Source organism: Balaenoptera borealis (genome assembly GCF_965194805.1).
Source record: "Balaenoptera borealis genome assembly, chromosome: 1".
Lineage (NCBI taxonomy): Eukaryota > Metazoa > Chordata > Mammalia > Artiodactyla > Balaenopteridae > Balaenoptera > Balaenoptera borealis.
In genome coordinates this window covers 111,654,682-111,681,164 of record NC_138860.1, presented here as the reverse complement: position 1 = coordinate 111,681,164, position 26,483 = coordinate 111,654,682, and the positions used below count along the sequence as shown (strand labels likewise).

Genomic DNA, 26,483 nt, shown 5'->3' with positions numbered 1-26,483 from the left:
CAACGAATGATCCAAGAGAGCAGAAACCATGGCCAGCTCACACTGGGCAGGGGCACTCCACCCACATTTATTCCCAATGATTCAGGAATTTAGGGAGCAGAGCCAAGAACAAAGCGGGACACTGAAAAGAGCATGCAGCAAGCACCCCCAAGACCGGCCTTTCTTCTGCGGAACTCAGTGTTCAGCCACCCCATAGTCACAAAGACACGGGGAAAATGAAGTCAGAAAAGTAAAAACCTTGACTGAGTAGCAGTTGAGGGAAAGGAAAGAAAGCTGAATCATGTCACACTGGAAGCAACTGCAAAGGGGAAAACCATGGGCCAAAATGCCGGGGAGGCCAAATTTCCTCTATCAACATCCACTGAGAAGGGGGAAGGGAGGGAACACAGATTTCCCAGCAATGTGGCAGGTCTTGGCACCTCCTCAGTTCCCCGCCGAACTTCCACAAATAAACATGCAGAGCCGAGGGGACAGATTCTCTTCTCAGCAAGATTTCAAAGCTGTGCACCAGAGTCGGAGAGAAAACAGGAAGGATTGCAGAGGGAGGAGGGGGAGGAGGGGGAGGGACACGAACGCCCTGGGCCAAATCAGATGGGAAATGGCCCAACCCCTCACCCGAAACTGACACACCATTTTTTATGAGGTGTGAAACGTTTCAGGTAGTGTTGGCAGTCACCGTACCTTGGACCCAGGTCTGAGCTCTGGGGTTTCAAGCTGGGGGCGTTAAGCCCAAAAAGGCCACAGGAGAAGACAAGCTCTTTCAAACTGTCTCAACCCAGGTGAAACCAAGAGGGGCTAAACCTCCTTGGAGAAAATCCAGCCAGCTGGCTGCTGTTTTCGTCCCAGCCCACCTAGGTCACTGGCCATCCAGCGTGTGTGCACGTGCATGTGTAGGCACGCAGGCGCGAGCGTACATATGGGGATGGGTGGGGTGGAGTGAGGCGAGGGTACTGCATTTGGATTATTGGAGGATGAAAACACTCACTTCTGATCTCCAAGGGGCTGAGGAAAAACACAGCTGGCCCCAGTTGGTGCTGAGTCCCCAACGCCCCTCTCTGAGTCTCTTGGCTCCAAGGTCTAGGTTTGGAGGTTACACTTCCACCCACACGCCCAGGTCCTGACACAACAGAGGCAGGAGCCGTGCGGTGGTTTGCTGAGATGGCCTCTCTCTTTGTTAGTGAGCACCAACTTGGCATTTACTGAAACCTTATTTATACGCTGGTGTACGTGTGCGTGAGAAACAGCCCAGGAGAACACAAGGCACAACATTCTGGGCTCTGGACCTAAGCATGGCTGCTCGCCAACCAGCTGCAACAGCAGACTCGTCCCAGAGAGGCCCCTGCCCCTGCCTCCCGCCTGGCCCAAGCCCCTCTGAGAGGGTCGGAGGCTCTGCCCTGAGCCTTTCTGTGCCCGCCTCAGGGCTATTTTACTAAAAACACAATAGGACGGGTACAGGAGGAAAAATCCCATCTTACTGCCTGCAATTGCTTTTAGGTTTCCTTCTTAGTAATTAAAAAAAAAATGTGTAGCCACTCAGTCCATTTGTCAGCTGGAAAAGCCCATTTCAAGGGCACCACATAGGGCGTTTGTCCTCTTTGCTTGGGGCCGATGTGTCCTGTCTTGGTTAGGTCTTCCCACACAGAGACCAGCAGGAACAAAAAGATGGTAGGTAGGGGCAGCACTATCTCCTGGCTAAGCCTGTCTCCTGCCACAACTTGCTCCTCTTGGCAGTCTCTGGGGTCGCTCAGCGGCTTCGTTAGGAGGACAGCAGGCAGGATGCATCTGCATAGCATCCTGGCGTCAGGGGTGATCAAATGAAAGTACTTCGAAGCCTTAGGGGCATTTGGGTACGACTACTATTATTGGGCTTGCTCTACAGAAATTGAGACTGTAAATCAAACTCCTATGTTGTAGGTCAGTGATTCTCAGCCCTGGCTGGACATTAGAATGATCTGGGAAGCTTTTAAAAATGCTAAAGGCAACTAATCAGAATCTATGGGATGAAGGTGGGGGGGGGGGCACTTGTAGTTTTTAAAAGCTCCCCAGGTGACTCGGTGTGCAACCAGGCCTGGGTACCACTGCTCTAGGGGCCAAATGTCCTAAGCCTCAGTGCTGTGACATGGCCTGTTTGTCTGTCTCAGGGTAACTGGGAATTCAGTGAGGGCATGAAAGCCATGTTTGGGCCCTTGGCCTCAGCACAGTGCCTGGCCCAATTCAGGTTTAAGTGCATGGACACGGGCGAGTACCTAGGGTCCATCTCGGGTTGGTGAGGGTGACCGGCCAAAATTCTCCTCTGGTTTCTGAACTCTAACACTTGCCAGAGCAGCATGTAAGGGCAGCAGGAAAGACAGTCTAGTCTTTCTTATCTGATAAATAAACATCCTGAAGCCAGTAGCCTGAGGTATGGGTTCAGACCCTAATGAAAAGTTTTGCCCAGGTTCCCCTTTCTCCTGCTATTATCCAGGCTGTCCTCATGCCCCAAAGGTACATGTACTATACCAGTGGCCAAGGTGCTGCAAAAAGAGAGGCAGGACCCTGCCCGTTTTCTAGTGACCAGAGGATTGCACTATCCCAGGCACCCAGGGAAGCTCCCACAGCTCTGCAAACGCAGGCACTGGGCTCCCACTGTGCTGGGGGGGGGGGGGGTTCAGCCACTCAGAATAAGGATTTTTATCACCTACTCACTCTCCTGTCTGATTCTGAAAACAAGCTAAGAAGTGTGTCTAAAATCGGGTTCCTCATGGAACTTCGGACAGAGAAGTTTGAACTGCATGGCTTTTTAATCTCCCTGCAGAGACCTTCTCTGGGGCCCTTGTCTCTCAGGGCTGGTGGCATCCATAGATCTGACCCCTCTTACCCATCCTGGAGGCCCCCCGATGAGCTGGGGAAATTATGGAGTAACATTCCAAGGAAAAGTCACACTGAAAGGGATGAGGTGCGAACCCTGCCAGAAACTGTGGGGTCTTGTTTTATTTTGTTTTGTTTTTAAAAGCCTTCACCTTGCTTTTGAAGGCAAGGCTAGAGCAAGTTTCCTGGGACTTGAGAGAGCAAATGTAAAAAGACAAAACACAAATTCCTCTGCCATGTTCTCACTGATTGACACTCTCCGAAACATAGTTCCAGAAATTAAAACGTAGGCAAAAGAGAAAACACAATTCAATGCTAGAAAATTCTAATTCTAATTTTGAGTGTTTCTTAAAGCGTGGCCTACGATGACCTCCATCAGAATCACCTAAGGTAACAGGTCAGATTCTGGCCTAGCCCAGGTCTCCTGAATCAGTCTCTGGGGGTGGGAATGTGGAACTTGCATCTTTTACCGGCTTCCTTGATGATTTTCCTACACTCTGAAGTACGAGAACCAATGCTTGATGCCTCCTTTATATAATTCCCTCTCATCTTACCCTTCTAGCAAAAGAGAAGATATGACTGGATCCCAAGAAGTCTGTCTGGGATGCACTTCTGAACACAGTGCTGAGCTAGGTCAGGCTTTCCAAATTTTTGGAAATTTTCTATGACATTTTCTCTTGCTTTGTTGTTGTTGTTTTTTTAATCCAGAAACAGTAAAGTTTGGGGTCAAGAGCAGACCCAGAGAAGGGAATGTGAAGCTCTCATTTACTGAAATTTATTAAATGCTTTGCATGTATTTTTAATGTATCTATAAAGTATTATATTTGTTTTGTAGATGAGTGATGGGGCCAGGAAAGGTTAACAATTTTTCCACGATCACCTAGCTCCTCCTTTCCACACTGCCAGAGGTGGTGAAGAGGGCTTATCCCACATCTGGGGGGGGGACCCAGACCTGCCACAGCACATATCTAATGGTGATCCTAACGGTGACTCCTGGATGTCTGGGCCACGGCTCTGGAAATACTATCAGTTGATTCCCGGGCCTTTGGAGCCTGTCTTGTCTTGTCTTGAACAAGGAATGTCTGGAACACCAGGTTCGTGCCTTCCCTGACTGTCAATTTGTGAGTCCCCGATGGCCTGCCACCAGGCCCTACTGCCTCCAGGAATTACCCCCCAAGGGGCGGGCAGCTGGATACCTCCCTTACCACATGGAAGAGCTTGAAGAAGTCCACGTTGGCGTACAGGGTGTCTTCCATCCATTGTAGGGTGCCCTGGGAGAGGGAGCACAACGCATCATGCACCGTGTGCACCGCACGGCGCTGGGGGAAGATGAGGAAGCGCTCCAGGAGGGCCTCACTGCAGGCGATGTCCTTCAGCACTAGGTCTGGGACTCCATGAGCAAACTGCAGAAAGGAAAAGCAACACTGGAAACCTCCCTGTCGCAGAGGAAGACTGGCCCGCCCAAAGATGTCCATGTCCTAACCCACAGAACCTGTGAATACGTTATGTGGCACGGCAAGGGGAATTAAGCTTGCAGACGAAACTAAAGTTGCTAATCAGCTGAATTTAAAATAAGGAGATTATTTTGGATTACCTGGGTGAGCCTAATGTAATAACAAGGGTCCTTTAAATGTGGAAGAGGGAAGCAGAAGAAACAATGTCTGCCTTGAAGATGAAGGGAGGCCACCAGCTGAGGAAAGTAGACAGTCTCTAGAGGCAAGAAAATGAATTTTCCTCTACTTCCCTCAGTAAGGAGCACAGCACTGCTGGCTCCTTGACTTTAAAGATTCTGACCTCTAGAACCATAAAATAATAAATTTGTATTGTTTTAAGCCACTAAGTTTGTGGTAATTTGTTATAGCAGCCATAGAAAACGAATATATTCCCAGGCCTCATTTTAGCAGAGAGACTTTACAATTTAAGCCATCCCTTCTTAGCACATGATGCTAAGGTACCATCAGGAACTACTTCCTGAAGCTGAGGTGGGGGACTGGCTAGAATGCATTTGGAGTGATGGTGGATGACCACCCCTGCCTTCCTGTCTCACCAGATTTAACAAATAAAAATACTGCACGCCCAGTTAAATTTGAATTTCAGATAAACAGTGAACAATTTTTGGTACAAGTTATGTCCCAAACAGAGTCCAAATGGGACATCCTCATGCTGAAAAACTGTTTGTTGTTTACCTAAAATTCAAATTTAACCAGGCACCCTGTAGTTTATCTGACGATGCTAACCCCTGGAGCTCCCACATCCGGAAGCTCCTGTGGAGCACAATCCCCATGATGGCCTCCAGAGGCCGAGGAGGCCTCAACCCTGGCCAGGGACCCTTGTCCACCCAGCACAGTAACTGGCCTCCTGGAGTCCTGGACTCCCAGTAGTGGACAAAACCCTAAATACCATAAATAGAACAGGTTCATGAACTTCCCTGGCCTCCACAGTCCCATGCCTTCTACACAATCCTCTGGGCTGGAGAACGGAGCAGGTGGGTCTCTGTTGCCCCCTGTATGGAAACTGTCCAGACCACACACAGAAGCCCAGTCCCCAAATGAGGCCCAGGTCACAGCTGGTGCTGAGTGGGTGTGGACTCCGTGGATCTCAGGGGCCTGTAACTGGGTGCATATTCCAACAGAGCCTTCCTGTTTTGTCCATACCTTACTTCTCATCTCCAGGCAAAACCTCACCCCAACTCTATTCCCAGAGTCTGAAACATTTTGAGGTGGAGGGAATTAATGAGCTCATTAGAGTCCAAACCTCTAATATTCCAGAGGAGGGAAGTGATGGAAAAGGGGTTAGGTGACTTGAGAAGGTTACACAACAGGCGAGGGAGAAAGCTGGGACACCATGAAAATGCAACTCATTCATTCAATGCTCATTCACTGCGTTCCCATTCTGCAGGGACTAGGAGAGTTACTGGGGATACAACGAGAATAAGATGAATTTTCTGCCCTCCCCAAAACTAGCTAGGCTAGTTTCCAGGCTAGCTGGAAATGCAGGCATTTAAACAGCAGGAGGTGCTAGACTGAACGTCGTGAAACCAGAGTGCAGAAGAGGGAGTGTTGAGAATTGCTAGTAAAATTAGCTGGTATTTATTGAGTGTTTATTATGTGCCATGCACTATTCTAATTGCTTCACGGATATTAATTCTTTTAACCCCCACAACCACCGTATATGGTAGGTACTTTTATTATCTCCATTTTACCAATGAAGAAACAGATTGCTTATTAACTTGCAGTGAACCTTGTGACCTTGCTGAGATTTGAACACACAGCTTGTGCTTAACCATTACCCGTTAGCTCTTTGTCGATTAGGGAAGGGGGAGGGCGCAGGACAAAGAAGGGAGGGTTTATGAACTGTTTCACTGAGGAGGCAACACTTGAGCTGGGCCTGGAAGAATGTTCAGGAGGTTGCACGGCTGGGGGTGAGAGGTGTGATGAGGGATGGACCAGAGAACCGTATTACTTTAATTGCCTAATAATTCCCTCAATGGGGAGAGACCAAATGATGTTATTCCCTTTGGAGCTGTGCTCAGACACTAGGCAGAGGGATATCCAGTTCTAATGGTAAAAAACGAAATTCCATGTATAATGAGGATGATCGGGTAGAGAGCTGCAAGCTCCATGTAGCTGTTTAAATTTAAAATAATTAAAATTAAATAACATTTAAAAATTCAGTTCCTCAGCTGCACTAGCCCCATCTCAAGTGCCCACCAGCCACATGTGGCTAGTGGCTACCCTACAGACAGCACAGAGAGAGCACTACTGTCATGGAGGAAAATTCACGTGGACAGTTCTGTCAAGGAGACCGAGATAGAGATCAGGAGGAAGGCACACAAGGCAGTCGGGCTAAGAAGCAGGGTGGGCACGGAGGCATGGAGGGAGCTGGGTCCACATGACCGGCCTCTGGAGTGCAGGAGCTGGGCTCCTTCCTAAGCTCTGAGTTTTGCTGATCAGGAAAGCATCAGCTAATCAGAAACTGCAACACTAAATAAAGGCACACCCCAGTGGCCCAGGCCCTGTCTTCTCCCCACATGAAAGGCCTCAGCCCTAATGCCAGCAGCACAGCAACTAGAAACCCAAATGTCACGTAGGTGAGGAACTGGAAAGAAATTTCCCCTAAATTCCTGCCCTTATCTCCATCTCCCTTTTATTACCAACTGGAAGTCATCACAGGCATTTCCAGGACTTGAGTTTTATGAGCTGAAGAGAAAGCAAAGGGGAAAGTGAGCAAGTGATGCTGCCCACCCCCCGCCCCCGGCTTGGGATGGGAGGGGAGCCAAGCAGGGCCGGGCAGCCAGGCCTGACCCCAAGGGCCGCCCCAGGAGCGCACTGTGGCCAAGCCTGGGCACTGGGGGTGCCGGGTTCTAAGGGCCCTGACACTCTGCCTCAGGGCTGAACCTCAGCTCCCCTTGTCTAGTTTCAGTGAAAACCTCAGGGTCTGAGAAGCCAGAAAAGCAGGTATGGGCTTCTCCACTGTTGTGCTGGGAACCAGCTTGAAAACCCCCTTCAAAGGAGCCAATCTCAGCCAGGCAGGTGGGTCCCCTCCCTTCTCTGGGCTCAGACAGCACCCTGTGCAGACCTTTGCCTCAGGACTGACACAGGCCCTGAAATTCTCTATTTACGTCTCCGTCTCCCCTGGAGTCTAGAGGAGGTGCAGTCCTGGCCAGGAGAGCCAGGCGGGGCGTCTGTGCTAAGGCCCCTGCTTATCAAGCGTTCTCACCATGTTCATCACACTAGGAATCCACACCCCCAGGATGCTGGGCCAGGAGCCCATGAGGCCCCAAACTAGAGCAGTGGTTCTCATCCCTGAGCCATCAGAACCACCTGGAGGGCTTGTTAAAGCAGAGACTGCTGGTCAGTCTGGGATGGGGCCTGAGAATTTACTCCCAGTCCTTGCTGAGGCTATTGGTCTTGGACCCTGAGAACCACTGAACGAGCACGGGACTAGGAACGAGAAGACCTGGATTCCGTGCCAGCTCGGACAATTCTAGCTCTACAGCTGTGCACAAGTCAGTCAATCACCAGGCACGTCAGTTTCCCCATCTGTTTGACCCATCTCGGGATTAATGTGAGGAGCACAGGCGCTAACAGATGTGAAAGTCATATGTTAGTGGTAAAAACACTCTGAATAAATACAGGAGATTATGAAAACAGACAAAATCGATTTGGGGGGAATAGAAGGAGTTCGCCTGCCACTGGGAAGAAATGGTCCAGGAAATCAGAGGTCTGCTTCTACTTGCAGCCGTTATTGGGCTCTGTGACCTCGAAGGTCACCTCAGCACACTCAGACCCTGGCTTTGCCTTTTTCTTGGCTGGAACTCTCCTCTCACAGGCATTTGCATGGTGCCTTCTCTTCAGTTAGATCTGCTCAAATAGCACCTCCTCAGGAAGGTCTTCCCTGCCCATCGAATTTAAAACTGCCCCCAGTCCCTCCTTAACTCCGACCCTGCTAGACCTTCCTCACAGCCCCTTTCACAATCTGGAAACGCACGTAGGTGCCCTTGGCTTACTTGATTATTGCCTGTCGCCCCCGCTGGAATATGAGCTCCCAGAGTCAGGGGTTTCCTCGTATTGTTCCCACTGTATTCTGGTACCTAAAACATCTCTACGTATTTGGTGAATACATGAATAAAGCTCAGTTTCCTCAACTATAAAAGGAGTTTGAGCCACATGGTCTCTAAGGTTCCTTCCAGTCATAAACTCTGAGATGTTTTAAGGGCTGCCAGGATTTGCGCCGCTCCAGAATCCTGCGATGGGAATGCTCATCACCACAAGTGACCCCCAGGTATTCTCCTGAGTGTGCGGCATGAATGTGAATGATTCTGAATGTGAAAGCAAGAAGGAAAAAAGAAACTCAAGGTCTCCTTTGCCTTTCTCAGGCTCAGGCTCAGTGCCCACCCTTCCCCTCCAGGGACCACTGACCAATGACATCCACCTACCTGCTCTGGACGGACTTGGGAGTTGACCAGAAAGTAGACAACTGAGTCAGACAGGCCAATGCTCTTTATGAGAAACAGTGTCAGTGTTTCCTCATCTTTTAGGACATCCCGTATTCGTATTCCTCTTCCTGCGTAGGAATGAAAAAAAGAACAGGGTGTTGGAGGAGAGATGGGTCAAAAAAGGGAAAACATCTAGAATTGATTTCTAACTTGACTCTCAGAGGAAGGCTCTGTTTTGGGTTCCCTGGGAGCGCCTAAGAGCCAGGGTCCCTGCCAGTGGCAGTCACAGCATTTACTGCTGGAGCAGACGAGCCAAATTTAGTGAGAAGGCACACAAGGTGGAAAAAGTTAGGTCGGGGTGGTGGCCATCGGATGCTTTGTGGAGTTGGTCTTGGACAATGGGGTGGGGGTGAGGAGCAGTCTTGTCCCCCCTGGGAATATTTGGCAATGTCTGGAGACATTTTTGGTTGTTACAACTGGGGAAGTATTGATACTAGTGGATAGGGGCCAGGGATACCACCAAACATCCCACAAGGCACAGGACAACCCCGTTTCTCTGATAAAACAAAGAACTATCTGGTTCAAAAGGTCAATAGTGCTAAGGCTGAGAAAGTCTAGAATTGGAGGGGAATTAGTGCCGTTGTCATGGGGTACAGAACCCTTCTTGGTGATTCTGTCATCTCAGCTATGGCTCTAAGCTCAGGGTATGGACATGTACTAAGAGAGATCAAGCTGTCTGGGGCAAGAAAATCTTCACGTGGGGAAAGGGGGATGGACTGTTGCCTGGGCTTGCAGTTTCATGCCCTGATCAGCTCAGTCACATTCTTTCAGCTCCACTCAAAACCTATTGGAAGCAGAAATTTCTTTATAAGGAGGCATAAAGGACTTCTAACAGGTGAGGTGACCTTGGGGCAAGTGATTGAACCTCTCTGTGTCTGCACTTTCCACATCTACCTCTTAGGATCGTTGTGGGGTGACTCAGGATAAGGAGTGTAAAGTGCTTATTAGCTCCCAGCTCAAAAAAATGCTTGACCTGATTGCATTAATATTATTCTTACCCCTCCCAGGGGAGGCACACCCACCTTCTCTGCTTGCTTCCAGGGCCAACACTCACTCTGAAGCTGGCCACTGCTACAGTTCATGAGGCACCAGCCAGAGAAGAGGGGGACGGGCCCAGATATTTATGAAATCATTTCAACATTAAGGGAAAGCATTTGGGTTGCATGAAAACAGTTATCTCTACATCCCAACGTCTCCGGGAGCCTGGTTGACTGCTTATCTCTTAGTTCTTCTTTAACTAACTAACTGTAATCATCAAATGCCCCTGTTCCTTCCAGCTTCTAACACCACAGTGCTCTTCCTCCCCAAATTCTCCCCAGGTCGCCGAGAGGCCTAGCCCCCCGAGAGGCCTAGCCCCCCAAGTGCTTGACAGTCACCCTTCATGTTCAGGTTGTGACTTTCTTTGTGTATGTCTTATCCAGATTGATGTCGCTACTAATTTCCTCTTGAAAGGGGATGGGCCAGCCACAGGCCTGCCCGTGCAGCTGGGGCAGGGGAACCAGCCCCGAGGTCCCACCACACAGCAGCCTCTCTCACCACAATGGATGTCCCTTAGAGTTGTACTGCCAGGTAGCTCAGTATCACTACCTTTTGCTTAGGAAAAGCCCAAAGCCTTTAGGGGAAACTGACTATAATATATAATAGTCCCTTTTATCTTCAGTGGATATATTCTGAGACACCCCCCCCAGTGGATACAGATAGTACCAGACCCTATATATACTATGTTTTTTCCTATACATACGTACCTATGATGAAGTTTAATTTATAAATTAGGCACAGTGAAAGAATACCCAAATTGCCAGCATCACTGGTCTTTCACTTTGGGGCCGTTATTAAATAAAATAAGAGTTATTCATACACAAGCACTGTGATACTGCGATAGTCGATCTGATAAGCTAAGCTAGACAGCTAGTAAGTGACTAACACGCAGGATACCTGGGCAAAGGAATGGTTTCCATCCTGGGTAGGTTAGCCCAAGATTTCATCATGCTACTCAGAACGGCACACAATTTAAAACTTATGAGTTGTTCACTTCTGGAATTTTCCATTTAATATTTTTGGACTGTGGTTGACCACAGATAACTGAAACCATGGATTGGGGGCATTCCCCCAAGAGAGGGGGATGGTTCTGAGAGGGGCTGGTCTATTTTCTTCTTGCCTTCTTTCCTTTTCAATAACATATGCCTGTCATCTTCCAAACCCAGCTTCCTTTTTTCTTCCCCTGGGGCACCAGCTTGGTTGTTCATCTCTGAATCATTTCTTTGTATACAGCATTATACTACATCCTCTGGCCTCCAGCAATGCAACCCCGAACACACACACACACACACACACACACACACACACACACACACACACACACACAGAGGCTCTTGAGAGTAGGGAGCTAAGGATCCTGCTTTTATTATACTCCCCATCATACTGAGCAATGCTGGGCACAGAGATGTAAGCTCTCCAAGTCACCTCTATCTGACACCCAGCATTAGAGCCTGACGTGGAATCAGGTCCTTGGTAAATGTCTGCGGAATGACAGGAGACACCCAATAAATATCTGTTGTCTTGACCTGAGAGTCAGGGCCCTATCTGACTAGTGTAACTCTTTGTTATTCTTTAACTCCCTCACCTGACCTTACATACAAATACCTTGCTGGGGAGAAGGGACAAAACAAAGGAAGCTGGGAGTGATTTTGCCCTGGTCCAGTTTCCCACCCAGGTGCCTGGGCTGCCGTGGCCCTAGGGAGAAGGGGCAGGAGCGTGCTGGTTCAGCACACCTGAGGAGGGCTGGGGGCCACCCTGTTCGGAGAGCGTGGGGCCGAAAGCGTAAGCAGTGGCCGATACCAGACAGCAGCTACACCAGACTCCCGAGGGAGAAATGTGAACTGGGGGCCTGAGGAAAGAAAAATAAATGTAGTTTAAAATGTGGTTCTTCTTGTTCTCTTCCCTGGGAAGATTAGAGGCTGGGGGAGGGGGCCGCTGAGGCCCATGGAGGTCAGGGGAGCTGAGGCTGGGGTGGGGGAAGCCAGGAGAAGGTGTGCGTGAGGCTAAGGGGAAGACAGCGTTTAAAGATGATTGAGAGACCGCAAAGCTTGCTTGGGGGTGAGTGCGGAGGGGGCTTCATGGCTGGTCTTTTACCATTAATCCTCCTCTGCGGAGAATGCAGTACTACAGGTTTGCTGGGAAAGGAAAATGCCCTGGGTCACCATTGGCATACTTTCCCAGGTGACCGGGAACTGACAGGCAAAAGCACACCCCAGTTACAGCCACCCACCTCGCTTTCAAAGGCTTAACCCTCCACTGCAGCTTTGGGCTGAGGAGTCAATGCTCAGAGCCGGCAAGGTCCCCAGGGGACCCTGGGACAGACTCTGAAACCGTCTTCAGTTCTGACGGTGGACTTCAGTCCCCGGCCTGGAATTCCTTCAGAGACTCTGTCTCTTTTCTTGGGGATGGTCCCCTCTACCCTCTCATGGCCACCAAGGTCAGGGGTTCTGCAGAGTCTGTGTTCTCGGGCCCCAAAGTCCTCTGGAGAGCCTTGGCTGGCCTTCCCTGACCCAGTTTTCCCAGCGCCCCGAAGCTGCCCTCTTGAAAGGAACGTTCGCCGACAGCCTGAAGGCCAGCAGAAGGAGCATCTGCGTGCCAATTCAAAACTAGTCCTGCGTCGGGCCGGGAAGGAGTGGTTTTGGTTCCCATATACAGGCTTGAAAGACCACAGAGACATTGTGGTTTGAAATGACTTCCTTTATATTTCCTCCCAGCCGGACTCCATCCGACAATCAGAAAACAAAATGAAATATCTGCTGGATGAATGAGGTAGACAGTCATTCCAGGGGTCGGATAAGCCCGTGTTCTCATCCGCTTGTTTAACCTTGGGGAAAAAAATGCTTTCTTGTTTGTGCTTTCCCCTTACTTCCCTCACTATTAAAATGCTAACCGTGCTCATACCCTGCAAGGCCCTTTAAGCTTGAGCTAAGTAAAATCTTAGTAAACTTCCGAGTAGCAAAGAAGACAGTGTTTGTAATCTGGTTTTACTACTTAAAGTATATGCATTACTATCTTTGAAAGAATTAGAATGTAATGAAGTAATCTTAACGGTCATCTGATCACACTGGTGTCCTTTATTACTCCAATGGGGAGAGAAGGGAGAAGGTGGCCCAGTGGGAGGAGGGTCAGGTTCTCCTTGGACAACTTTCCCCTCCTGACTCCCCTGTGCTCTTTGAAGCCCCCCTGCTTCCCTCCACCAGCCCCCCACATGGTGTGGTCACTGACCACTTGGTCCTTCCACTTCTGCCCAGGGACCCCTCAGGGGAGAGCACTGGTCTGACCACCTCTCTGTCCCCAGGGACTGGCACACTGCCTGGCTCGGTGGGTGCTCACCAAACATCTGCTGACTGTGCAGCATGGGTGAGGAGCCCTGGGGGGTTGGCTTGTACCATTCTCCCCGAGCAGAAGCTTTTCTATCCAGCCCCTCCTGTCCCCTTGGATGTCCCCTTCCTCAACCTTGTCATCCTCCAAGATCATCCTGACAGTCACTTCCCCATCTCCATCCTAGGAGCAGACATCTCGCAGCAGCAACAAACCACTTCCTTCGCAGCCTCTGAGCCCCACCCCTGAAAAAACTTTTCCACTCCCAGGACTGCAGTGACCCCTGGGGTCCTGGCAGCCCTGTTCTCTTCCAGCTGCTCATCTGCCCCTGCAAGGGGATGTGGTCCAGCTGGTGCCCAGGCCACTGCCATGGCCAGTCTCTCCAGCCACCTACAGAGGAGTCTATGGCGGATGTGACAAACACAACATTAACTTGTGCTCTAAAAAGAGATGTCAGAGTGGTTACTGGGTTTGGGTTTTGCTTGTTTCTAGTTCTTCCCCTGGGGAGGAGGGGCATGGGAGAGGGAGCTCCTCCACCCTTCCTCCTCACGCTTCTGGACTCCAACGGGCTCTCCTACCCACACCACCTCAGTGTCCATCCAGCGTGGCCTCTCATTTCCTTCCCCTCCCCATCACCTAACCTTCACCTCCGCTCCACTTCAACAACCATGGCCACACCTGGGGGCTTGTTTTCATCTGTCCTGCATGCCTTTGAAATCCTGAATTCGCATATTTCACATTCTGACCACATCTGTCAATCTTTCCATCCTGCTATTTCCTCAGTCCTTAAACAGGGTCATGGAACCCTCCAAGACCTCTATTCTCTTGCCCCTCCATTTTCCCCTGGGCAATTGCAGTACTTCTGGCTTCTCCTCCATCCATATGCAGCCTGAACCCGATCCGTGTAGTCCAATCACCACCCTCAACCCCCTGGACTCCTGGACTTTCTGTGGCACCTCCCTACCAGCCCCCAGCCCTGCATCCCCCCACTCTGCACCTGCTCTGCCTCAGGGCCTGGGATGCTGAATATTACCAGAAGAAACAGAATAACTGTACATATTTATGTCATGATAAACATGTGCTCTGACCTCCCTGGCTCCTTACTGCTACTTGGCATTGCTTCCACACGGTCCTGGGTAGGTCACTCTCTAGGACTCTGTGAAAGTGTTCCACACCCTTACCATGCTCCGCACACTCCTCCCCTTGCTCCCAGCCCTTCATCTGGCCTCAGACTTCCCAGAGCACCATCTCTCTCCGCATTCTCCTATCTCTGGACTTACCTGGGATGAGACCTTTCCTGCCTTCTTTCCCAACTTCCCACCTTCAAGCCTGGCAGGAAGAGGAGTTCTTGCCAAGGTAAGCCTCATGCTGCCTCTAGGTCCCATACCTTCCTGCACCCTCTGGTATCTTTTGCAACCAAATCTCCAAACTCTTTCCTGTAATCTTCAGTCTCTCTGATGGAGAAGGCAAGTGAGAGGCAAGTGATAGTAAGAACACTAAAGCCCACGTCACCTGAAGTCCTCTCGGGGTGCATCCGGAGGGTGTTCATGAGTTGCGACAAGGTGCAGAGTTCTGTCCAAACCTGGCCAAGGTGCTGGCTCTCTGGTGCATCCATGAGGAGTTCTCGAAAATCTTGATACACCCTTGCCAAGCTGTAAGAAAGAGCCTCATCAATAAAGACATAGCTGTCATTTTCATCAACATCATTATCATCATCATAATACCTGTATAATTTTTTAACATACCACCTGCTTGACCTATCTATTACATTATGTATTCTCTCAATATTGCCAAGGCAAAGGAGAAAGATATTTTTACTTCCTTATACATATAAGATAACATGGGCAGTGAGAAATTTGTTGTCAAAAGTCTTCCAACTTTGCCAGGGCTGGGTCACCTCTCAACCCCATTCTCTATGTGTGTCCTGTCCCAAGAACCCTTAAATAGGATGATATTAGGAGATATTACTGGAGGCTCTTCCCAGCCAGTACCCACTTCTCTGAGACCAGCCATTCATATGAGCAGGTTCTAACAGCCATGCTTAACCCGCAAAGTCCTCTCTGCACGCATGTACACACACACCTCCACCAAGGCTGATGGACAAGGAGAATAAAGCTGGGCTAAGCAGATTTGTTCCCAGGAATTTGAATGGTACTCAGGGATGCTCTTCTGATTGCCCAAGCTGAGGGGCCATGAACTGGGCAACTAGCACCAGCCCAGGCATTGAGAAGCAGGGGATACTGGTCCATGGAGAGAGGCAAATGGAGTAGAAGGCCAGAGGGAGGCAGAGAGGCTGGACCTTGTAGGCCCAGACGGGAGGGAGCAGCTCCTGACGGCTCTCCAGTTCTTCTCCCACTCCCTGAGAACTGCCTTGCTGCTCCTGGCTTTTCAAGAAGATCTGGCGTCCAAACTATATCTTTCCCTCTGAGGCTTAAACTTGTTTATGTGTTTCTGTGCCTTGCAAGCAAATGAATGTTTCACTCATAATGTGTGTGTGAAACATGAAACCCAGATTTCCTTGTTCACATGCTGAGTACAGCTGGAGTCCGAAACCCCTTCCCTTCCCCAGCTCCCACCTCTCAATCTGTAGACACTGTCAGTGCCAGTCCCACCAAAGCTCCATACAGCCTCCACTGAAATGCCTTCAAGTCTCCCCGATCCCATCATGGGACCCGTGGGATCTCTAGGCAGGTGTTTCTTCTCAGGCACCTCAAGGAGGCTCAAGCTGAAAGTACAGATTGTAAATTAAAGCTTCCAGGTGGTGTTTGCAGCCATGGGAGCCCAGCTAAAATGCCATCTGCTGACTTTCCCAGGAAGGTGGGTGTTCTGTGTTCCCTCCTCCATCTTCCTATAATCCAGGGGTTAGCAAACAGATTATAGGCTTGTGGACCGTGCAGTCTCTGTCACAACTACTCACCTCTGCCTTTGTAGGGCAAAAGCAGTCGCAGTTTGTTCCCAGTGGGGAAGGCTACCTCTGAGTATTAAGCTGAATTACCAAATGTTCTTTTTATTTTAGTCAAAATGCAGTTTTGTCCTGGAGGAATTATATCCAGATCTCCTCTAAGGAAAGAACTGGAGTAACCAAATATCTCAGTTTCCCTCTGACTTGATGTTTATACAAGTAGGTGAAGCCTACTCCCCAACAAGCCTTTGTTGGTGAAATGCCACAAGCTGCAGCTCGAGGTCAGCCCAGTGGCTGAAGGACAATCCTGTCCTCATCCCTGAGCCTCTGTCTATAGAACATGTTACATCAAGTCCCCCTACCTCCTGCTCTGAGAGGGAATTCCAAAAATAGACCCTTTTCGTATGGAATTTGACCTGAATTCGATCCCAGACCAGAGGTCATTAACCTGGAGTCCACAAGTCCCCTGAAATCATATGCACAGTGTAATGTTTTGTGTGTGTGTGTGTCCATCTTTCTTGGGAGAGGGGCCATCAGTTTCCATCAGATTCTCGGAATGGTCGTCAGCCCCACAGGTTAAGAACTTCTGCTCTCAAGCAGTATACTAAGATTTTGCCGACCAAGGGAACTGATGGCATTTATGACAGAGGATTTGGAAATTGTCTTTGTCTTCCAAGAAGCAAACTTCACCTTGTAAACTTGATTTCATTCACCCTCAGAAGGTTCCCTGACATTTTTCTTAGCCTTTAGATGTCCAAGAAGGCTTTTAAAGGAACAGAGATCTCTCAGAATTGATCCAGCGTGGCGAGCGATGTAAGGAAACAGAAGGGGAACTGAGTTGTTTTCATCCAGTGACTCCACCCAAGCAGGTGAATGGCCTGGAGGCAGTGGACACATCTCAGCAGGGGGCTGAAGTCAGACTCCAAGTCACATCTTGGGGATATATGGAACAAGAAATTGTGTTATGTGGTCTTAGTTTGAAGCCTTTTCCTCAAGTGCCCTGACAGCTGATAGAATGCTCCAAGGAGGAAACATGCCCTGCTCCTTTGAGTTTAAGGCTTCAGCAAGCCACAGAAACACTCATTCAGCATCACATGCTCTGTGTGCTCACACATGAACTCCAGGGCAAGATGAGAATAAAGGGTGCACAGCCTCCTCCTAGTATGGTGGGAATCTCAGCACTTACATGGAGTTGTTATAGTTTGACACAATTCCAGGAGATTCTCCCGGGGTGGGACTTTGAAAACAAGGATTGTTCACATTGCAGAAAATTCCCTGGAGCCATGGCAACATTCCTGCTGAGGGCATCGCCTTGTTGGGAAAATGGCCTTTAAGACAGGAAATGAAGACAAGGAGTTAGTCATTGACGCTAAGTAGGATGCAGGCCCTAGGATCTAGAGCCTCTGCAGGAAGGACCCCTGCCCTTCTGGTGCTTTCCTTCATTCACCAACATTTAAGAAGCAGGGGCGGGACTTCCCTGGTGGCGCATAGGTTAAGAATCCACCTGCCAATGCAGGGGACACGGGTTCAATCCCTGGTCTGGGAAGATCCCACATGCCGCGGAGCAACTAAGCCCGTGTGCAGCAACTACTGAGCCTGCGCTCCAGAGCCCGGGAGCCACAACTACTGAAGTCCGTGTGCCTAGAGCCCGTGCTCCGCAACAAGAGAAGCCACTGCAATCAAAAGCCCACACACCGCAACGAAGACCCAACGCAGCTAAGAATAAAATAAATAAATAAATTTGTTAAAAAAATAAAAAATAAAAAAAGAAGCAGGAGCATCTGCTGGAGACAGAGTCTCTTCTCTCAAGCTCCCAGTGTAGTGGAGAGATGGACAAATGTCGTAATAGAGGCATGGACGGAAGTGTGAAGGGGGAACAGAGGAGGAGCACATCATTTCGGTGGGGGCGTGGGGAGAGGCAGAGAGATGTTAGCGCAAGAAGCCTCCGCGAGTTGCTGATGCTTGAGGAGGAGAAGAGGTCCATCTATTCCTTCCACAACTCTGTATTGAGCATCTACCCCCAAGCATGCAAGAGGGGGCCCAGGCGCAGGTTATGGGCTCCTTGGGGGGTGAGGTAAAAAGGCAAGAGTTTGATGCGTAGAAGGCTGAGTCAGAACTTGGGGCCTGAAACTTAAAAACAAGAGGCTGAGGAGCAAGAATAGGGGACTGAGCAGCTGTGCATAACTCCTGAGGCCCTCCCATCAGCTGTCTAGAGCCAGAAGATGGCATCCTGGCCAGAACCCAGACGAAGGCTTTCTCTGAGGGGCATAGTATAAAAGAGGCACTTACAGGCTCACCTTCGGTCCCAGGACACCTCTGGGGTCCAAGAAATACTATATTATTAATATATTATTTTTTGTCCCTTCTCATTTTTCTTTAGCACCATGTCTAACATATCTCTGAACTGTCTCCAAAATATTTCAGAGAACTCATCTATAATCTTCTCCCTTTAAAGTCAGGAAGAGTTTAGGTATAGGAAAAAAACAACCAAATAAAAAATAATTACACAATTCTTCAGTAACCATATGTAAGTATCTGCATAGAATGTGTAGGATTTAAAAGTTAGTTTGCATAACGCCGATGAATCTCTGTTTTCTGAATCGTAGGCATAAAATGATGATAAGCAGATCAGATCCTGGCACCCCCAGCCCCCAAAACCTTTCTAAACAAATGGATAGGACCTCCAGGCCTGGCAAGGCTCCCCCTACCCTCACCCCCATTATGCTTACATTCATGTTGGCTGTAGAGTGGGTTGACATTCCTTAACCAGATCAGGACCAGAAATAAAGATAAAGGCCACACAAGTTCCACCACAAAGCGAATCTGGGAAAAAAAAAAAAAAGAGAGAAAGACCAGTGATGCTACGAGATTACAGGAAACATACCCAAAGCAGACATACTTCACTTCAGTGTCTGTCTATGCAATAGGACTTTGGTTGTGGTATATTTACCTAAAGGACTTCCTTTTTTAAAATCCCATCTCCCATACTGCCTCTACTTTGATATATTAGACTACCAAGACTTGGTGTCCCTCTGGGTTCCATTCTGCCTCTATTTTAGAAAACTGCATTAGCACAGTACTTTCGTTAAAAGTCATCAAGATATGCGCTTCGATGTTTTTGGACGTTGCTGTGCATGTGAATGCAAATTCTGATTCTGTAAGACCCCATCAGATCTCACATGTCTAACAAGCTCACAGGTAATGCTGATACTGCAGGTAGTAAAGGTCTCCTTGTAACCTCTCCTTCTGCAGATGAGGAAACAGAGGCCCACGGAGGGCAGGTGACCCGTGCAGTGTCTCATCAGCAGTGACAGCATTGGAACCAAAATCCAGCCTCCTGTGTCCCGGCTCAGTGCTCTTCCACATTCCCCCACTCCCACACACACACCGGCCCTGTCTTCTTCTAGTGCTGCTAGACTTTGCATATGTGGTCACTGAATGAATGAATGAATGAATGAAGGTGCAAATGCCTCTGTGAAATACTGTGATCCATAGCAAAGTCAAACCCAGAAATCTGGGTATACCAACGTTTTCCTTCAACAATTTCTTGTTGCTTAAACTTATACCGCCATGGGATTTTATAACACTGGAAGAGGTTGCTGGTACCAACATACAATTGAAAGTAGGTATTTAAATTTAGGTTCAATTTAGAGTTTAAGGACTCTTGGCTCCAAAGGAAGGAGAACAAGTTGGTTGCTACAGCCCACACCCTGAGGCATTGCACATGAGGGTATGGTTGGACGTGTGGGATTACTGGGGGGAGGGTGGGGGGGTATGTATTGGGGAATGTAATAGTTCTTCTACTCAACCCCCATTCCAGAGACCTTAGGAAGGAAACTCATAAGATTTAAAGGAGAATTAAGGCAGATGGCTAAGAACAGAAATGTAAGTATATATAGATCTGCTAGGGGCTATTCGCATGGTTTTAAATTTAACCCTTTGCTGTTCCTTCCAAAGAAATGTACTTAAACTCTCAGCAAAGTAGTGGACACCATAGCAGGTGCTCAATAAATCTTTGTTCCTTTTCTGTTGGTGAGGTCTGCTGGCAACTGAATTATGACAAATCATAAGTCGAAGACGGAAAAAAGATAATACATTGAAGAAAAAGCAAAACATGTTCAGGGTAGGTGGTGATTATGCAGTTGTAACTTTTTACAAAATGTTTTATCCAAAATATGTCTAGGGAGGATGTTTTAGAGGAAAAACTCACACAAACATTATGGGAAGAAGAAAGAAGATTTTTCCTTAAGGCACATATTCTCCCCCAAAATGGCAAAACACCAGTATTGGACAAGTCCCATCCCGTGTTAAGAGGACTGACCCCAAGCATACTTGATAGCCATAGAAATGTTGGCAGTCCCCCCAGGTCATGCAAATCAAGGGAGGAAGGGTAAAGACTGTCCCCGGTGACCCTATCTCACTGTTAACAGCTTCATCCATCTTTGCTGGGTACTAGCCAGCACAGCTGTTCCCACAGCAGCGCACTTCCCCTGTTTTATCACTCATCGTACTTCAGAGTCATTACTCCTTCATGAAGGTGGACCCCTCACTAGCTATAAGCTTCCTGAGGACGGGGACCACATCTATTCTTGTCACTACACCCAACACAGGGCCAAGCTTATAATAAGTGCCCAGTAAATATTGGTGGAATGAGTGAGTCTCTGTCAAGACTGGTCTAGGAGGCTTCTCTGGAAAGCTGGAGGTGACTAGAGGCTTAGGTAAACAACCGTTTGCAGACTTAACAAACTGCTTCCCCCAGGGACATGTATGCTGGCTTCACGCCTTCCATCCCAGGTCACCCTGTCAGTGGGCAAGGTCGGGGAGCAAGTTCCACAAGATAGCAATGTGAGTGATACATGCAAGCAATGAAACCAAAACTTATTCGTGGTGTCCTCACCAAGGAAATGAGACAACCAGTCCAGATTCTACACATTTGACTCTTCCTTAAGACAACTACTTGCAAAACTGGCTTCCTACCTAGTAAGTCAGCCACCTTCCATAGAGCAATGTCTATCTGGGAATTGTCTGGTGTATGAGACACTGATGTTGATTTGGGAATGGAAAGATCTAGATTAGGAGTCACTTTGGGGCTTGCTTAATCCCCAAGTCTCAGTTTTCTCATCTGTGAAATGGGTTTTGTCCTACAGCTTATACTGAGGGTTAAGAGTGTGTCAATACCAGGGGTTCTTAGCCAACTTCACTATTAGCTGTACAACCTTGGGTAACCCATTCTACCTCTCCATGCCTCAGGGTCTCTTCTGTAAAATGGGGGTGATATCAGGACCTACCTCTCAGAGCAGCTGTAAGGATGAAATGAGTCCACTGTGTAAAACACCTAAAGCAGAGTCTGGCACATGGTAACATTCTATCAACGTAAGCCATTTATTATTGACCCTCACTTCTCCCAAGGGTCACAGGGACATTGTAGGTGACAGCACATTATAAAGTCTGAAGAGCAAGGAGTTATAATTAAAATTATCTGCAACTCCTAGGTCTGCCCTCCACTCACATTCATGCTGTCCTCCTTTTCTCCCTTTCTGGAGTCAGAACTGCTCAGTTGTCAGTTTGGAAACACGGGGCTTCCTGAGAAAACTAACCACACACTGTCCCCTACTCCATATGTTAGAGGACCTTGGACCATGGGAGGGTCAGCTAGCCTGTCTTAACTGTCCCATGGATAAAATTCCCAAACTTAAGCTAGTGCATCTCATCCCTCTTTGCCATGTGAATCACACCCTCTCTCATCTACTCACCCACTCACTCACTCACTCTTGTGTTTTTGAAGTATCTGGTCTTTGGAAGTCCACCCAGCAGGAGGAGGCCAGATCAGAATCTTCCTTTCCTCCTTCATCCTCTGCCTAGTGCTAGGACTAGTACAGATTTGCAGGAGCTCCTCTTCACCATATCGCTGAGTTAGGGCTGCTGTTTTCTGCCTATAGTCCCTGCCTCTCCAGTGACCACCTTCGTTGACCTAGGTCTGCGGTTCTCACGCAGCTGCAGGCAGGAATCCTGTGGGGAGTTTGGGCCATGCCCCACATCAATTACACCAGGATGCCTGGCCGTGGGACATCAGCTCGGTGTCTTCTGTTTGTTTTTTAACACTTCTCAGGTAGTTCCAACGTGCAGCCGGGCCTGAGAACCACTGGCACAGGTAGTGGTTGGTAATCTTTGAAAAGCATTTTTTGAGAAGTCGGTGTTACTGCTCCAACTCTGCAAGCATTTGTTTTGGAAGGGCTGCATTTCACACTTCACTCCCTGCACAAAGACCACCGGCAATTCTTTTCTAGCCCTTCTAGCCCGGCAAGTCCTCACAACAACCTCTTCTCCCTCCCCCAGAATTGTGGACTCAGCACCCCGACCCCAGAGCGGCATCTTTGTCCTTGATGCTCAACTGTGCACAGGCATACCCTAGGGAGAAATTCCACAGTGTAATTAAAAACATGTTTTCAGAGCAGCTCTGACTCCCCACACCCCTTCTCTTTAAACATGTCTGTAACTTTAATTAAGCCCAGCCGAAGCTCAGAAGGGGCCGGTGGAAATTTTTTTTTCCAAACTGGTATTTCCTTGTTCCCTTTTTTTTTTCCTCTCCCCTCCCCCTCTCTTTACCACTCAACCTTCTTAGGGGAGGAGGGGTCACATGGAAGGGCAGAGTCGTGCTTGTTGTTTTAAATCTTGGCCAGTTAGGTTTTCTTCCCTCCTACTCTGTTTTCAATTTGAAAGCGGGTGGCCAAGTTTTGAAATGAGCTGCAGGATTCTCCCTTCTGCACCGAGAGCCCAAACAGGGTTCTTAATCTGGATGAATATGACCCAGGACCTGGGAAGGCTTGGAGCTGGCTGCCCAGCTTCTCCACACCTGCCAGGTTTTCCTCACCTAATTCTGGGCCCCAAGTCAAAGGTCACAGCGGTACCAGATGTCCAGGTCTGGGGTCCAAGAAATGATAAGCCCCGTACTCTCATGAATCCTTAGGCTTCCCCAAGTATCCTGCCCTGATACGGAAGCTGGGACCAGGGAGATGACACTAAGGGGCCCTAGACTGTGGGCTCTAAGGGGCAAGAGACACATCTAATGGTCTTTATAAACCATCCCAACACAGTGCTTGACCCATCGAAAATGTGGGCGCACATGTATTTGTCCCCACCAGTGGGAGAGGTCTTATCACTGGAAACGCATGCTCTGGGGAATGAACTCCTTGTGGAGCCTTCTCTTATTCCTGCCAACCCCAATCTCTCTTCTGAGCTCCCAGAGCTCATCCTCATCCCCCACCCCATGCTTCCTTCTACTCCACAGTTGCACATGGTTTTCAGCTCAGTAATTGTGCACAGACACCTGCTTCCACCTGGCTCTGAATTCCATGAGGGCAGGGGCTGTCTAACTCACCTGGCTATATAGGACGTAGAGGGTGACCATACAGCGCAGTTTGCTAGGTCCAGTATCAGTTTACACTTACTGTGCTGGTGCAATTATTAATTATTACTATTATTAATTATTAATAGTGCCTCCTTTCACTTTTAAAACTACCCTGGATTGGATGATAAATTATACAGTCACCCTATCTTTGTGGTCTTCCTGACCAGCTTATTAGACGGGGCTTTATACATGGGGGCAGTGTGGGGTAACTGACATGTCTGCCTGTCCTGGAGTCCTGGATCCAGCCCCACCAGTCACTAACATCTGAAGCCTCAACGACCTCATCTGTACCCATGGCGGATAATAGTGGTAGCTCTCTCACGGAACTGAGGTGAGGGTTAAATGAGGTGATACTTAGTGCAGTGCCAGGCACTTAGTAATACTTAATAATGTCAACAGAGGAAGAAAAAAAGGGAGGGAGGAAAGCAGAGATCTGAAGACTTTCATTTATGCTCTTAGTGATAAAGAGGAGGAATGGGGAAATTTGGTATCTGGTTTTTGCTCCTGCTCTGCTCACAAGAGTAAACATCAAAAACCATGAAAGTTTGAGGAATTAAAAACCTAGGAGCTGAGTTATGGGCTGCGTGTGTTGTATTTTTCTTTCTTAGAGTCACCATTTTGTGAAGGCAGAAGCTTCCAGAAAGTTTACAGCTTCAAAAGTTTACAGAAGGAGCCACAGATCCCTATCAGAGCTTTTAGGGGCTGTGGGGATATCTCCATCATACCCAGACATCCTGGAAATTTCCAGAACGTGGGGGCAGAGGGGAAGCTAGCTGGAGGCACACCAGACAGAGACCTCAATTTCCAGGCCATCATGATGTCATCATACAAATGTCAGCCCCAACTAGGTGCTTCCTGGGAGATTCCTGCAGTCAAGGTCCTCAGCCTGAAAGGCCCCGTCTCGCTGCAGAGGGGCTGGCAATGTGCTCCCCTAGGAAGCACACTGGAGAAGACAGAGTCCCTGAACAGGGGCCACCTACCAACACCAGCAAAAGGAAGCAGAGACTGTGAGGGCCTCCTGGGTCTGGGCCTAAGACTGGGCTCAGAGACCCCAGCAGCAGCCTCATTGCATCGCTTACTCACAGGTCTGAGGTCCACCTCTGCTAACATCTCCTCTGTGTTCTTCTCCTCTGTATTCCGCTTTCTCCCTTTGGTTCTCTCAGCTCCAGGGGTGGTAGCTGCATCCTGCAATTGCTACCTCCATGTCACCCTGGAGTTCTGTTACATCCTCAGTTACCAGCTTTGTACTAGCTAACACCTCCTTGTATTAGAGTCCCTCCGACTGGACCCTGACTGAGACACTCATCATAGGTCTTCAGATGTTCCACCTGTTGGCCCCCTTCCCTCTCTAACCTTCTTTCCAACGCCCACACAAACCCTGTCCTGCCCACACAAACCCACGCTGAATCGAGGCTTGGAACAGATCTGTCCTCTTCTTCCCTACAGCCCGTCTTCCTCCCTGTCTCCTTCCAAGCTCTCTTGCCTTGCCTGGCTCCCTCTAATCTCAACCCTGCCCACCCCTCAATCCTCCCCCCTTCATCTTCTCTCGGCTCGTTTAGTCATCTGGCATTGCCATGCCCCTGAGGCCATAGCAATGTGCATTATTTCTTTATAGTTATATATTCACTCTTTACCCTTTCTTAGAAAAAATTTTAAAAGGCCAGTCAGATTTACATGTACACCCCTGGGATCCTCTGATCTCCTGTGGCTCTTGCCTGTTCTCAGGGGATATTTGGCCTATGTTCCTTTTTCTTGTTCTTGGTCTCAAAACATATTTTGGGTTCTCACAGCCAGACTCGAAGTGAGTAGGATCTGTGTCTTTTAAGTCCCTGGTCCAGCCCAGTCCCATGTGTGCTCACTGGAGTCTCAGTAAACGTCTGTGGTTGTTGATAAGATATCTCATTGAATCTAAGACACCATCAATTGCTAGATGCACTGTTATTTTTTGCACACTAAGAAAAGAACGTGTCACTTGATTGTGAGCTGCAGTCCAATTTCAGAAATGTGAAAAACCAGTGTGCTTTGTAGAACCAATGAAACACAGTATCATTGGATTGGAAAGCTCTTAGAGAGCATGGTTTTCCTTTGCACCTGATCTTCAGGACTTAGGGCTCTTCCTGCCGCACAGGATGGCTGCACAAGGGCATGTGGACAGAGGAGCAGGTTTAAAAACCAGGGGCAGGGGAGGGATGGGCAGGCAGTGGGTTCCTGCTCAGGGCAGGCAAAAGCAAACTTTATCATATGGCTGTGCTGGGCTGTAGGTGGAAGGCAGCTACCTCAGGACAGAGAAGCACATCTTCCTGTGAAGGACACTTGTCAGAGAGGCTCACAGAGGAGCCAGACAGTTACCTGATGCTTCAGTGATAAATGGCAACCAGCCCATTGGCTACTCACTTTACCCACTCCCACCCCACCCACTCTCTCCACTGTCTATTTGCTCCACACCTCCTCAGTTTGAGACCACAAGCTGCACCTGTTACCTTTTGCCTTTTCCGCAAGGTCCAGTTCTTCCAGAGCAGAAGCTTGATCTGTCTGGCAAAGCCCATGCTGTTGACCACGGAAGACCGGGAGACCACTCCTAGCCCTCTGTCTACGGCTGGGGCTCACAGGCAGCAACAGGCATACATGGCGCCCAGAGCACCTCCAGCTCAGGCTGCTGTGTCCTTCTCTGGCTGATTAAAGGCTAGTTTCTTCCTTCAGAGCATAATCCCTTTTAATTACACGTAATCCCTTTGTGGAGGAAAACAGGCTGACACTCCGTTGGCACCTTTTTAGGAAGACAGGAGTGGCTGAGCACTAAGTGAACTGAGGTGGGGCCATTTCGTGGGAAACCAAAACCCTCAGGCTCCCTCCCCCATCAAAGGGGTTTCTGGGGTTCCTGAAGGGGATGCTTTGGGAATCTTCGACCTTTCAGTTTGGGACAAAATCTCTGTGCATAAATATAGTGCGGGCCATGTCCTCTGAAATAG

The 26,483-nt window shown here is 48.9% G+C and overlaps 1 protein-coding gene across 1 annotated transcript in view; it reads right to left on the bottom strand.

Annotated features, from left to right (window-relative positions):
* The window catches only part of ABCA4 (ATP binding cassette subfamily A member 4), a 126,498-nt gene extending 100,423 nt beyond the window's left edge, over positions 1 to 26,075 (bottom strand). Inside the window, exons 1-6 of the mRNA XM_082386887.1 lie at positions 25,995 to 26,075; positions 18,836 to 18,929; positions 17,293 to 17,434; positions 14,717 to 14,856; positions 8,786 to 8,913; positions 4,053 to 4,250 (exon numbers count right to left, since the gene is read on the bottom strand). Of these exons, the coding sequence (XP_082243013.1) occupies positions 4,053 to 4,250; positions 8,786 to 8,913; positions 14,717 to 14,856; positions 17,293 to 17,434; positions 18,836 to 18,929; positions 25,995 to 26,060 (768 nt within the window). The 5' untranslated portion in view covers positions 26,061 to 26,075. The remainder of the gene's footprint in view (positions 1 to 4,052; positions 4,251 to 8,785; positions 8,914 to 14,716; positions 14,857 to 17,292; positions 17,435 to 18,835; positions 18,930 to 25,994) is intronic.
* Positions 26,076 to 26,483: the final 408 nt, after the last annotated feature.